Raw genomic sequence first — 11817 nt, forward strand, 5'->3', positions numbered from 1 at the left:
GGGGCACAAATAGGGTGGGTTCTTAGGTTGTTGGGAGGTCAGAGACTCCTTCAGGAACTAGAAGAAAGCAGTCCTCCTGATGTCAGGACAAGGAAAAGGGAAATGGACTCAGTCCAGGCTCCTCATTTTACCTCTGAGGAATCTGAGGCTGCTCAGCCAGGGAAACAAGAGGCAATGCCAGTACCAGACCCCAAACCTGTCTCCCTGTTAGGAACTTTTTCCTTGATGCTGCTTTTCTCCATGTATTGGTCGTAGCTTATGAGTCAAGGTCTCCACGTGGGATGTGGGATTTTGGAAACTCGCGGCCCGTTGCTGAGACCCTGCCATGGGCCAGGGGATCAGACTTTCAGTTAGCTGGGGAAGACAGAACTCCATGAGTTTCTAAGGAATTTTAGAACCCGCTGCTGTTGGTAGAAGGGTCCCCAGCTAAGCAAAACACCAGGGAGACAGTGATCCCCAGGCAGGTGGTGAGATGCTTGGGAAGGTCTGATGGGTTTATATTAACCAAGATCTTTGGGCTTTGCCCAGGACATCTCTGCAGTGGTCTAGGTATCTCATCCTGTCTACTGCCTTCTTGCTCCTTTTCCTTCTCTGTTGCTGATTTCAGCTTTCCAGAAAGAGAAAGGGCAGGGCAGGTCTTTTGGGGTGAGTCCTCCCAGAACGCTTGGATTGGGTGGTGAGATTCCAGTTTGAGGAAACATCCCAAACCATCGAAATAGACTTGAGAGGCCAAGCCTGGGACTGAATCCCAGGCCGGGTGAAACAGAGTGATGGTCATAACAGCAACCCTTCACACTGATATCATATGTCATCGTCAACAAAGTACTGTCACATCCCTTGTTTCATTTGCTCCTCCTCCCTGTGAAGGAAGCTGAGTGAGAAGGAATCATTGCCTCCTTTTATGGATAAGGTGACAGGCTTCGGAGAGGTGCTGTGACCTGCTCAAGACTAGACGGGAGTTCGTGGCAGTGCTGGAATCTACCAGCAAGGACTCCTGTGACCCTCCACCATGCTAGGAAGCTTGGAGGTGGGGGCTGATGAGCACCTGGTTCTGCTCCCCAGGAGACGTGACCCCTGATCACATCTGTGATCCCACGTCACCCGGTAGATGCGATGCCTGTAGTCACAGGGGTGTAGTCAGCTCAGAGCATCTTGGGAGATTATAGTCCCCATGTATTAATGGCCCATGACCAGGAAGTCAGGGAACATCAGCACCCAACCCAACTCTAGGAAAGGCACATTTACCAAGAGTTTATAGGTTCTAATATGACATCATGTTCTCCAGCCTCCTCTCGTTGCCATGACAACCATAGGACCAAAGGGACTGAGGCGGAGCAGTTTCTGACGTCATCTTGTGATGTCTACTTTGACACACACTGACTTCTTGCTTCTCCCGGTAAATCCCGTTCTAGCACCAACTCTGTCATAGGACCGTGCGTTAAAGATCCACAGAAATAAATCAGTGGACCAAAAGGATGCAGGGAGTAGCCAAGCCGTTCCAAAGCATCACAGGAGCCAAAAAAAAAAAGCCTTAATGAAAATGTGTGACCATCTCCAGCACTTGCCTGAAGGACGGTGTATCTTGTCACTAACACAGGGTCAGGCACCAGGCGGATTCAGCCTGTAGTTCATTTAGATTCTCTCTGAAGGTTAGGCCTGAGAAGAGTCCCCTTTAGGCCTCGGGAGCATCAGACAAACATTGCATCCCTCTTGTAAATACTCCTCCGCATCCTGTGGCCTCATGACCCATGGCCCCAAAGTGCCCCTTTTTGTTTCCAAGGATGCAAGAGTCAGCCGGCATCTCCCTCCTTTCCCTCCTCCTTCCCCTCCTCCTTCCCCCTCCAGACACAGTTATAAGGTGGGGTTATCAAGCTACCATAACCATTTGCTAAGCTCTGCCACGGGCCAGGCTCAGAACCTAGCACGTTGTTGCCACCTTCTAGAGGCAGGTGCATGAACCCCATTTCACAGATGAGAAAACTGAGGTACAGCAAGGCTGCATATCTTGCCTGGGGCCATAAGCCGATAAACTGAGGAGCCGGGATTCAAAGCATCATGCTTTGCTGCTTCCCTAAAGGGCAGAAAGAGTGGCCAGAACAACAGGAGAACCGTGTCGAGCAGTGGTCTCATCTCCCTAGGCCCCTCCCAGGGGACTTTTGAGCCTCCATCCCGAAGTATAAACAGTGAGACAAAGTTAACGTGGAGCCTGACACAGCGACGCCCCACGATAACTGACAGTTCCCGCCCCCTGACCTCACAGGAACACTGGAGCGGCTCAGTGAAGCAGTTTCCTCTGGAGTTGGTTCCACGGGGCTCCCCTTTCTGTCACTTTGCTCCAGTGTTCTCATTAGCATTTCAGCAGGGAAGAGCAATTCCATTATGAACTCAAATAGACTCAACTCTGGAGCACACAGAATAAGAGGCCTTGTCACAGCTCTACCTCCTTGGCTGGCAGGCTACCCAGGTCTGAGAGATCCAGGCAGCAGGCAAGGGGGAGTATTCCTGGGCCCCCTGGCAGGTCACCTGCGCCAGGTGGGGGAAGGGGCCCATTGAGATTTTCAGGCACCCACAAGAAGGTGATGTTTCATAATATTCTGCCGCACCCCACCCCCAAACGATCACTGAACTGTGAGCCCAGAGACCAGGCCCTGGGGAGGTGTGGTCCATGGAGTCGTGGTCCTATGTAAGGAGGGGGCACGGCAGGGCCTTTGGGGGCTGAATTCTGGCTCCTCTCCCATCGTCTGTGGTTTTAGCAAGAAACTTGGTTTCTAGAGCCTCGGTTCCCTCATCTTGAAATGCGGACAATCACTCCTCCTCCCCAGGGCTTCGGGAGGGTTCAAGGAGCTGACTCGGGGGAAGGACCTGGCATCATGCCTGGAACACAGTAGGCAGCCAATTAATACTCTGTCCTCCCCCACTTCACTCGGCTCCACCAAAGCATCTTGCACCTCACGGGCCTCGTAAACCTTCATTTAATTGGGTGAGACTCAGCCCTCAGGCCAGCCCCACTGGCAGAGGCTGATTCCCACCCCGCCACCTTCCTTCCTGCACACGATGCCTTTTTTAGTGCCCAGGACACCCTCTACATTGACTCAGGAAATGAGTCAACAGAGATGCCCTATCTTCCAGAAACTTCCCTCATTAAAACTTATCCTTCCAGCATTCCACTCCCTCAAGGTCTGACAAAAGAAGTAGAAATATTCAATAAGCCATTTCAAGTTTCCAAAGACCGTAACCTTGCGCTCAGCCTATTTGCGCTTTCGTGACTTTTAATCCGTAGGAGGAATTATACGGTTTTAGCCACGGTGGAAAAAGCTAGAAGGGAAGGTGTTTTGGCACAATGGTGGCAGGAGCTGCCCTGTGCTCCTCTGTCTACACCACAAAGGCAGCCACTTTCTGCTCAGGGGATGGTTTGTTAAGACCAGAGCTGCGTACTGGGCTCCATTGTACAGATGAGGAAACTGAGGCCCAGCAAGGGAATCAGCTCACATGAGGGCACAGCTAGGGGATGGTTGAGCAGGGACTCAAGCCAGGTCTGTACCCCTCAACCCCTGTGTTGGTCACAGCAATCACTCATGCTATGCCAGCCCCTTCTCAGCATTTTATATGTGTCCTCTCATTTAATCCTCCAATGACCTTATAAGAGAAATGTTGATATTAACCCCACTCCACATTCTGTCTCCTCCTCTGGGTCCTACGCTGACCCCCAAGGTGGGAAAAACACGGTCTAGATCTTGCTCCTAGAGGCCCAAGTTCAAGTTCCATCCCTGCCACTGTGTGTCTTGTGTATCCTTGGATGAGACACACATCCCCTCTGGACTTCCATCTCTTTTTCAGTGAAAAACAAAAGAAGGGGCTCTGGAGTTCTCCCAAGCTCATCAGACAGCTGATGTTCCATGAGTCAGGGGGGTTTAATGCACTTCCCACAAGACAGCAAACACAGCTGGCTGCATGAGTTGAGATTTTCGTGGCTTCTGCACTTAGAACAGCTTCCCCACTAGACCCGGGGCATTCCATCCCCAGATGGAGGAGAGAGGGAGGTCATCAATGAAGACCTCAGTTCCTGACCCGCCGCAGAGCAAGAGCCTCCCTGTGACGAGGATGCCCTTGCACCCGGGGACCTGAGAACTCACCTTCACCTGCCACCCAGCAGCCAGTGCGGTCCCCTGCCCAGCACCCTCCCCTCCCTTGAACTTTCTCAGCAGAACTTGCCTCAAAAGAAGCAGAGCTTCTCTATGGCAGCTTAAAAGATATTAGAAGGTTCATTTCTCTTCATGAGTCCACCTCCGTGGTGACCTGAGCCGAGGCTCACGGCTCCTGTAAAGCCACTGCCTGACCGCCCGTCAGCCAGAGCCAATTCCTCTGTAATAAGTTTTTACTGTTAATATGACTTATTATCACTATAGCCATTTACTGGATTCCAGCTAAGCTCCAAAGCACTTTTTAACTAACCCTCGCGATCACTTCGTGAAGTCAGCTCTAATACGATCCCCATCTGGCAGATAGAGAAACCCAGCTTTCAAGAAATGAAGTGACATGCTCGAGGTCACGCAGCCAGTAGAGAGTCGAGCCAGGATTTCAATGCCACTAAAGCTCCAAGAAAGATGCTGGACACCAGCATCTTGGGATTGGTGAGGTTGACAGGGAAGGTACAGAAGGCTCTGCCCATGCTGGGGCTAACCCTGCAGGCAGAGAAAGACAGGAGTCCAAGAGACACACTGGTTCACCCAAAATCTAAAAGAGAAGGAAGGCAGGTGGGAAGACTAAGTTCGGAACTCCTGGCTCTGAACCAGTTTCTTGCCCCAACTCCATACTCCATACACACCAGCACTAAGATTCTAACGCAGGGGCTAGCCAACTTCTTCCATAAAAGGCCAGATAGTGAAGATGTTAGCACTCGGGAACCATGTGGTCTGTGTCCAAGTAGACAACTCTGTTGTGATAGTAAGAAAGCAGCCATAGACAACGTGCAAGCCAATGGACGGGGTTCCAATAAAACTTTATTTACAAAATCAGTCAGCTAGCTGCATCCGGCCCACAGGCTGTCGTTTGCCAAGTCCAACTCTAACAGAAGCCTTTGATGCTTTTGTACAAGGAAGGGAGCCATGGGGGTAAAAAGTCAGTGGGGCACCCAGATTTCAAATGCAGAGTGGGGGAAGCTTTCTTGATGTTTCTCAAGTCACACCTAATGAGCTGACATGTGCGGCTTCTCCCATCAAGTCTCCCCTCTCCTAATAGGGTTTGCAGGGCACTGGGGGCTTAAGAGAGACTTTGGGGTCTCTGAGACCAGGGTTCAGATCTTGGCTGTGCCGCTTGCAGCTGTGTGATCCTGGGCAGATCGCTTGATCTCTCTGTGCCCCTTTTCCTCATCAGCAGCGAGAGATGGCAGCCTGGCCTCTAGGTGTGCTGTGAGGATTGTGTTTGTAAAGTGCTTAGCACGGTGGTGGCACGTAGGAGATACTCAGTAAACCGCAGTTGCGGTCACTGTTCCTGGTGTGAGTGAGTGAGTGAGTGTCTGTGTCTCTGGATGGCAGTAGCTGACACACACCCCCGGCTGCCGCAGCCCTGCTGATTTGCACTGGGTCTCTCCTCAGCTCCACAGGCATCCGGGAGGCTGAGCGATTCGGAACGCCCCCGGGGAGGGCCTCCAGCATCACCCGGGCGGGGAAGGAGGAGAACAGCGGTGGGATCAAGTACAAGGCTGGCCGGGTAGGTCGCTCCATGTGTTTACCTGGGGGTCCCCCAGCCTGGGAAAGAAAGGTCTTTGTGTCGTCTGGAGGGGGGCCGATGGGCCAGGTCACAGGTGCAGCTGGGAGAGAGGCCCTGGAAGCCACCCTCAAGGGACCTGCATGATGGTTAAGACACACTCAGCCTTGTGGGGCCTTTGTCACTGTATCTCGAAGTGCAGGTCTCACCTGCCTGCATCAGACTCACCTGGGTGGATGCTTAACATGCAGATTCTGGGACCCACCTGGGCCTCCTGACACAAGGGCCTCTGGCGCAAGGGGAACCCCGCATGCCACAAGGCTGCCCAGAGGGTTCCAACACACCCTAAACTCTAAGGGCCACTGACTTAGATTTTGAACTCCAATGGCCTGACCAAGAGCAGCGGATGAGACTCTGGTGCATAAGAACATGTGTAGTTGGGTTTGATCATGCGGACTCAGGGCGACACAGATTCCTAAACGGAGGTGTATAGACACAGACGACAGAAGCGGATAATCCAAAATTCTTCCATTTATTCAGCGGACAGTTTCTGGTACTAAGTGCATCCCAGGCACGTCCTGAGCGTGGGAGATAAACATGAATAAACGACCACCCTCACTATTAAGATGCTCTCAGTCTAGAATGTGCATTCCCACTGGGGGTGCTGTCACCCCTGAAGGGGTCAAAATTGGTTCGGCTCAGGGAGGGCACAAAAAACCTTACTCGTTTTACGCATGAAGCACAGCTATACGCATGGCACATAAACAGATGCACAGTATACCTGTGGCATGAAAATTTCATAGTGGGAGTGTGATTAGGGAAAAAAATGTCTAAAAAATCTTCTTTTTAAGGGGGGCAGTAATGAAAAAAAGGTTGAGAAACACTGGTCCAGAAAGAAAGGCGGTCAAATAAATAAATAATTACAAAGCACTGTCATGACTACCCTGATAGAGATCTGTTCAAAATAAGAGAGAACTATTTACTGAGGGGCCACCGTGTCTGATGATTATAGCTACTGTCTGCCAGCACGTTGCTGTGTGCTTCCCAGATGGATTTCCACTCTTTGCAACAACTCTGGGAGAAAGGAATTATTAGTCCCATTTTGTAGCTAAGAAAACTGAGGCTCAGAGGGGACAGGTGACTTGTCCAAGGTCACACAGCTGGGAAATGGCAGAGCAGGGATCCAAACCCCAGTTTGTGAGTCTCCAAAACCCACACTCTTTCTGCCACACCAGGCAATGCTGGAATATTTCTTCTTGACCTGGGAATGCAGTCAGACCTCACGCCCACACTCATTCTCACCCCCACTCCTCCTGCTGAGGAGGAAGGTGAGAGACTTCGGTAGATAATCAGAAAGACTCTATTTGCCCTCACCCTCAGTAACAAACTGGTTCCTTCCAGCTGGAAACACAGAGCTCTCTCCTAAGGTTAACTCACAAGAATCCTCTCAGTCTCCCTGAGGAGTGCAGTATTATTACTAATAGGAGGAGCACAGAGTAGTTAGGTCAGGTCACACAGCAATTGAAATTGGAGACCCCACCTTTCCCAGATCCAAGAACATTCAATTCTTTTTTTCTCGTCTTCCTGTCCTTTGTTCTCATTCCTCTCTTCTCAGCTGCCCCTGGGAAAGATAGGAAGGGGCTTCAGCAAAGACCCCGATTTCCACGACGACTATGGCTCTCTTCAAAACGAAGATTGCGGAGACGACGACTCCCAGGGCAGGCCCGAGCAGTGCCGTCTGGAAGGCTACAATGGCCTGGAGGTCACCAACGTGTAAGGAGCCGATGCTCCACCAGACCCAACACAGAGAGACGCAGGGATGAAGGACAGCCAGGGACTGTCGCTGTTGTACATAGTGATCTCGGCCTGAGGATGCTCCTCTAGTCCCGGGACATCCCAGCAGACTGCTGTGACTTCGGATGGGGACCCCGAGGAACAAGGAGGCAGCAGCCTGCCTGACCTGAGCAGGCTGTGGACTTCCGTGCTCACTGGAGGGAGACTGGCCCAGGGCGCCCGTCAGGGTGCCCAGCGCCTCTGTCATCAAGGCTCCACCTCGGAGTGACTCAGCCACTGAGCAGTTCAAGTGGTCCCGGGAACCTTGAACTGAGCCACCAGGATGGAAAGAGGCACAGGATTCCCCAAAACACCCTCCCAGGAGGAGCAGATGGGACTCCAGCCAGACACGCAGAGCCCAGCAGTGACAGCACCAGGAGCTAGCAAAGCTGGAGGCTGACCGGTCACCACGTGGACCCTTCTGGCCAGCCTGGTGGAGGTCTCAGCTCCAGCATACATGCCCCCCATGACCAATAACTTGGCTTCTGACTTGGGTCACTGAATCTCTCTTGGGAGAAGGCAAAACGGGAAGGTCATTCCCATCCTAAAAGCCGTGTGTCGCATCCGGGTGGACATGTTAAAGGGCTACTTGCTCCCTCCTCCCGGGAGTGGCTGTCCTGGGTGGAGGCAGGTGACATCCCTGTGGGGGTGGGGCTGAGCAGCGACATTGCCAGGAAATGCAGATATCTGGTCATCAGGATGAAGGATATCGTGTCGATAGGATCGGGGTTGACCGAGTTAGGTCCATGACAACTGTACCAAGTGTGACAGTGGGTTTGGGACTGGTAGCAGGGAAACGCTTGTCATCGTTAACCCAGCAAACCTTGTTGCGACGTCTGTCACCTGACACACAGGTGTGCTCGCCAGTGCCCTAATTGAGCTGAATCTCACAGGTCGCTAAGATGGTGGAGAGGATCCCCAGCCCTCTTCTTGATTCTACTACTGTTTTGCTGTGTGGCTTCTTCCCAGTGGCCTCACCTCTCTGTGCCTCAATGTCTTCATCTACAATACTTCTGGTTCCCTTCCAGGGATGTTGTGAGGATTAACACTTGCTAACGTCTGTAACACTTTGTAACCTCTCAGGAGACAGGTGGGAAGTTATGGGGTCCAGGGTGGGTGTCTAATTTCCCATTTACAACACAGAACTGATATTGTACTGATACTGTACTGGTTCTCTCCACCTGTTTTTTGTTGTTGTTGTTTTTGTTTGTTTGTTTTGGGGGCCGCACCGCACGGCATGCGGAACTTCCCCGACCAGGGATTGAACCTGCACCCCCTGCAATGGGAGGGCAGAATCTTAACCACTGGACCGCCAGGGAAGTCTTCTCCAACTGTTTTGATTGGAGCAACATGCAAAAGGAGGGCAAGAAATGTTTAATGTTCAGACTCTCTAGAGCCCCCAATAGGACTTGACTTCCCCAAAAGAGGAAAATCCCACGTACATAACCCTTGAAAATGAGTTTGATCCATGTGTTCAGGCTTGAGTTCATTGACCTCGATGCTGAGGGATGATTAGGGAAGGGCACATGGCATTGGAGTTCTACTTACACTTAGGTTATCAAAGCAAATCATTTGTTGGAACCACGATGCTCGACTTCCATTGAAGCCTTTGGCACCAACAGTCTATAAGAGGTTTGAATGTCCAGGACTAGAAGCCGGGTCAGCCTCCAAGAACCGTCAAAGCACGTGCTTCAACCCAATGAATTACTTCCCCTCAAGGAAAAGCACAACCCGAGGCCTGATGAACTTGAGAATTCCTCCTCCCCGAGGCCGAAGACCGTGGTTTCCCAACCTTAACACAAGCACAGCTTTTCTCACCACCGGAAACCTAATGCCTCGTTGTGGACAGGTGGATGCCCCCCTTTGTCTGAATGTTTGGCCTCCTAGGGACACATTTCTGATTCCAGGGCCCGAGGGGTGAAGCTATGGGACAAGGGGTGAAGCTTTGCGGAGGTTCCAAACCCAGTAACTTCATGACATTCAGCCACACACACGGGATCGGAGGCTGCAGAGTCCGCAGCCGGAGAGAGGAGTTAAAACCTCCCTCTAACCTGATGCCACAGGCCACTCCCGAGCCAGCATCCAGGCTGGCTGAGCCGGCACCCCAGGATCTGCCTCTCGGGAAGGAGCAAACTCAGAAGGCAGTTATTCCCGCAGGGTGAGCAGGAATGGCAAACCGACAGGTGCCTGAATGCAGGTCTGATTATTTGAAACCAATGCATTGTTCCCCGACTCCATCCCCTTGGGGACAAGATGGGCAAGTGGACAGTTGGGGGGGGGGTCACTGGCAGGGATGGCACTGCCCAAAACATTCGCAGCATTCGGCCGGCAGGCCTGGGGCAACGTGGGCAAACTTGGATGCACCTTTTGGTCCGAACGATGCCCTAAGGGCACATTCTCGCCTCCCGGATGCTCTGTATCCCTGGCAGCCAGGCAAGCGTTTGGAGCTGGCTTCGCAACATGAGGATGGGTTGGCTGATAGATGAACAGCCTCCATACAGAGTTAAATCAGGTGAGCTCTGTCTGCTGGAAAAATCCTAAATGTCAACTCTGCTTCAAGAGCGGGCAAGAAGAGCAGGGGGTGCAGACTTGGCAGAGAGGTTCTGGTACCTGGTTAACAAAGGCTGGCAGAGCGGCCACCCACAGAACAGTGACCTGCCACATCCTGTCCAAACGGCCTGAGTCATGGTCTTGGTCCTTAAAGGGTGACATGGCATCTGGACCTCGGAACCATGTGAACGTGCTTCTCTGAGAGCTGTTGTCGCCTGCACCCATGGGTGCTGGCCCCTTAAAAAGAGGTAGTCGCTGCCAGAGGTTGGGGAGAACCGGGGTGGGCAGAGACACCCCATGTTCCTCCCAGAAGCTGGGGACCGGAGCCATCAGACGGCACCTGCCAGGTGGACTCAGCTTTCTGACCCCAGACGCCTCTTGTCTGTGGACAAGGCTCTCTTGTCCTTGGCTGAGCAGGGCTTTTCTCCAAGAAATCTGTCCGTGTCAGCATCGCAATCATCGGAGCCCAGGCTGCAGGAGGCAAGGAGAAGCCACAGGAGAACCCGGACCAGATGAAGTCGAGGGGAAGGGGTCTCCACACAGCCCAGCCAGCATGGAGGGACCTCAAAACAGTGACCCCCAATCTCTAGGTCACCGGACGGGGCTGGGTCCAGCAGAACAGGACGATTTGGCAAGATGTGACTTCCGTGTTCGGTGCTCCAAGCCTAGCTCTCCCCCTTCCCATCACAACCCATATTTTCTGGCCACCATCACTTCTGCTCTGCCCTTCGAGGTTCCAATGGGCTCCTGGCAGTGGAGTGGCAAGAAAAAGAAGCCTTGTGGGAAATAGCATCTTCTGACACTAACGTCATTCTCAGTGGTTGGCTGATGAGAATTCCCTGAGCCCTAACACCCCAGGGAGTCTGTGGGTGCAAAGGAAACGAGTTGTCCATGAGCTAAGATGATGTTCCTGACCTTTAGTTACTGGTCATGGCCTGGAATGTCTTCCCAAGAGTGAATTTTAACACTGTAACAATAAATACTACTCCACGGCACTTCATTGACGAGCTGGCCTTTTTCTCTGTGCGTTCTCATTCAGTTTTCCCAACAGTCTCTGAGAGGGGTGATTATTAACCCATTTCGTAGATGGAGAAACTGAGGTTAAGGCTGAGGGGCTTGCCCAGCTCCATTAAGCTAAGACGTGACCAGGCAGGACTCCAGCTCAGTCACCTGCCTCCAAATCCCAGGCTCGTTCCTCCCCGCTGAGCAACATCCCCCTACAATGTTGGTGTTCCCACCCTCACCCGCACCTTCCAGCACAGGACTTACATTACCAGGTGGCAGCACTCAAAATGGAGCTCCGGTGCATCCTGTCCTATTGGAAAAGTCAGGCACCTACTATCCCCATCAGAGTGCTGCCTCCTGTCCCAGAACCCCACTGTCAGGAGGGGAACATCTGACCAATCACCCCTCCCTTGATATCACTTGCTTCACCGTGTCCCTCTTCCAGGGTATTCACATTTCCAGATCATCAGAATAGATCTTCAGCGGTCATCTCAGTCAGCTCGGGCTGCTACAACATAATACCGGAGACTATGGGGGCTTAAACAACAGATGTTTATTCCTCACAGTTCTAGAGGCTGGGAAGTCCAAGATCCAGGTGCCAGCTAATTCACTTGGTGAGAGCTCTCTTCCTGGTTCACAGATGGGTGCCTTCTCATTGTGTCCTCCCAGAGTGCAGGGAGAGAGAGAGGAAGCAAGCTGTCCGATGTCTTATAAGGGCACTAA

General features: G+C 52.3%; 1 protein-coding gene across 5 annotated transcripts in view; it reads left to right on the forward strand.

Moving 5' to 3' along the window:
* KAZN (kazrin, periplakin interacting protein) overlaps positions 1-11075 on the forward strand; it is a 1128675-nt gene extending 1117600 nt beyond the window's left edge. For all 5 annotated transcript variants that reach the window (XM_057554464.1, XM_057554479.1, XM_057554493.1 and 2 more), the window contains 2 exons: positions 5595-5709; positions 7322-11075. In XM_057554464.1, the coding sequence (XP_057410447.1) occupies positions 5595-5709; positions 7322-7483 (277 nt within the window). In that variant the 3' untranslated portion in view covers positions 7484-11075. The remainder of the gene's footprint in view (positions 1-5594; positions 5710-7321) is intronic.
* Positions 11076-11817: the final 742 nt, after the last annotated feature.

The sequence above is a fragment of the Balaenoptera acutorostrata genome, chromosome 1 (assembly GCF_949987535.1).
Source record: "Balaenoptera acutorostrata chromosome 1, mBalAcu1.1, whole genome shotgun sequence".
Lineage (NCBI taxonomy): Eukaryota > Metazoa > Chordata > Mammalia > Artiodactyla > Balaenopteridae > Balaenoptera > Balaenoptera acutorostrata.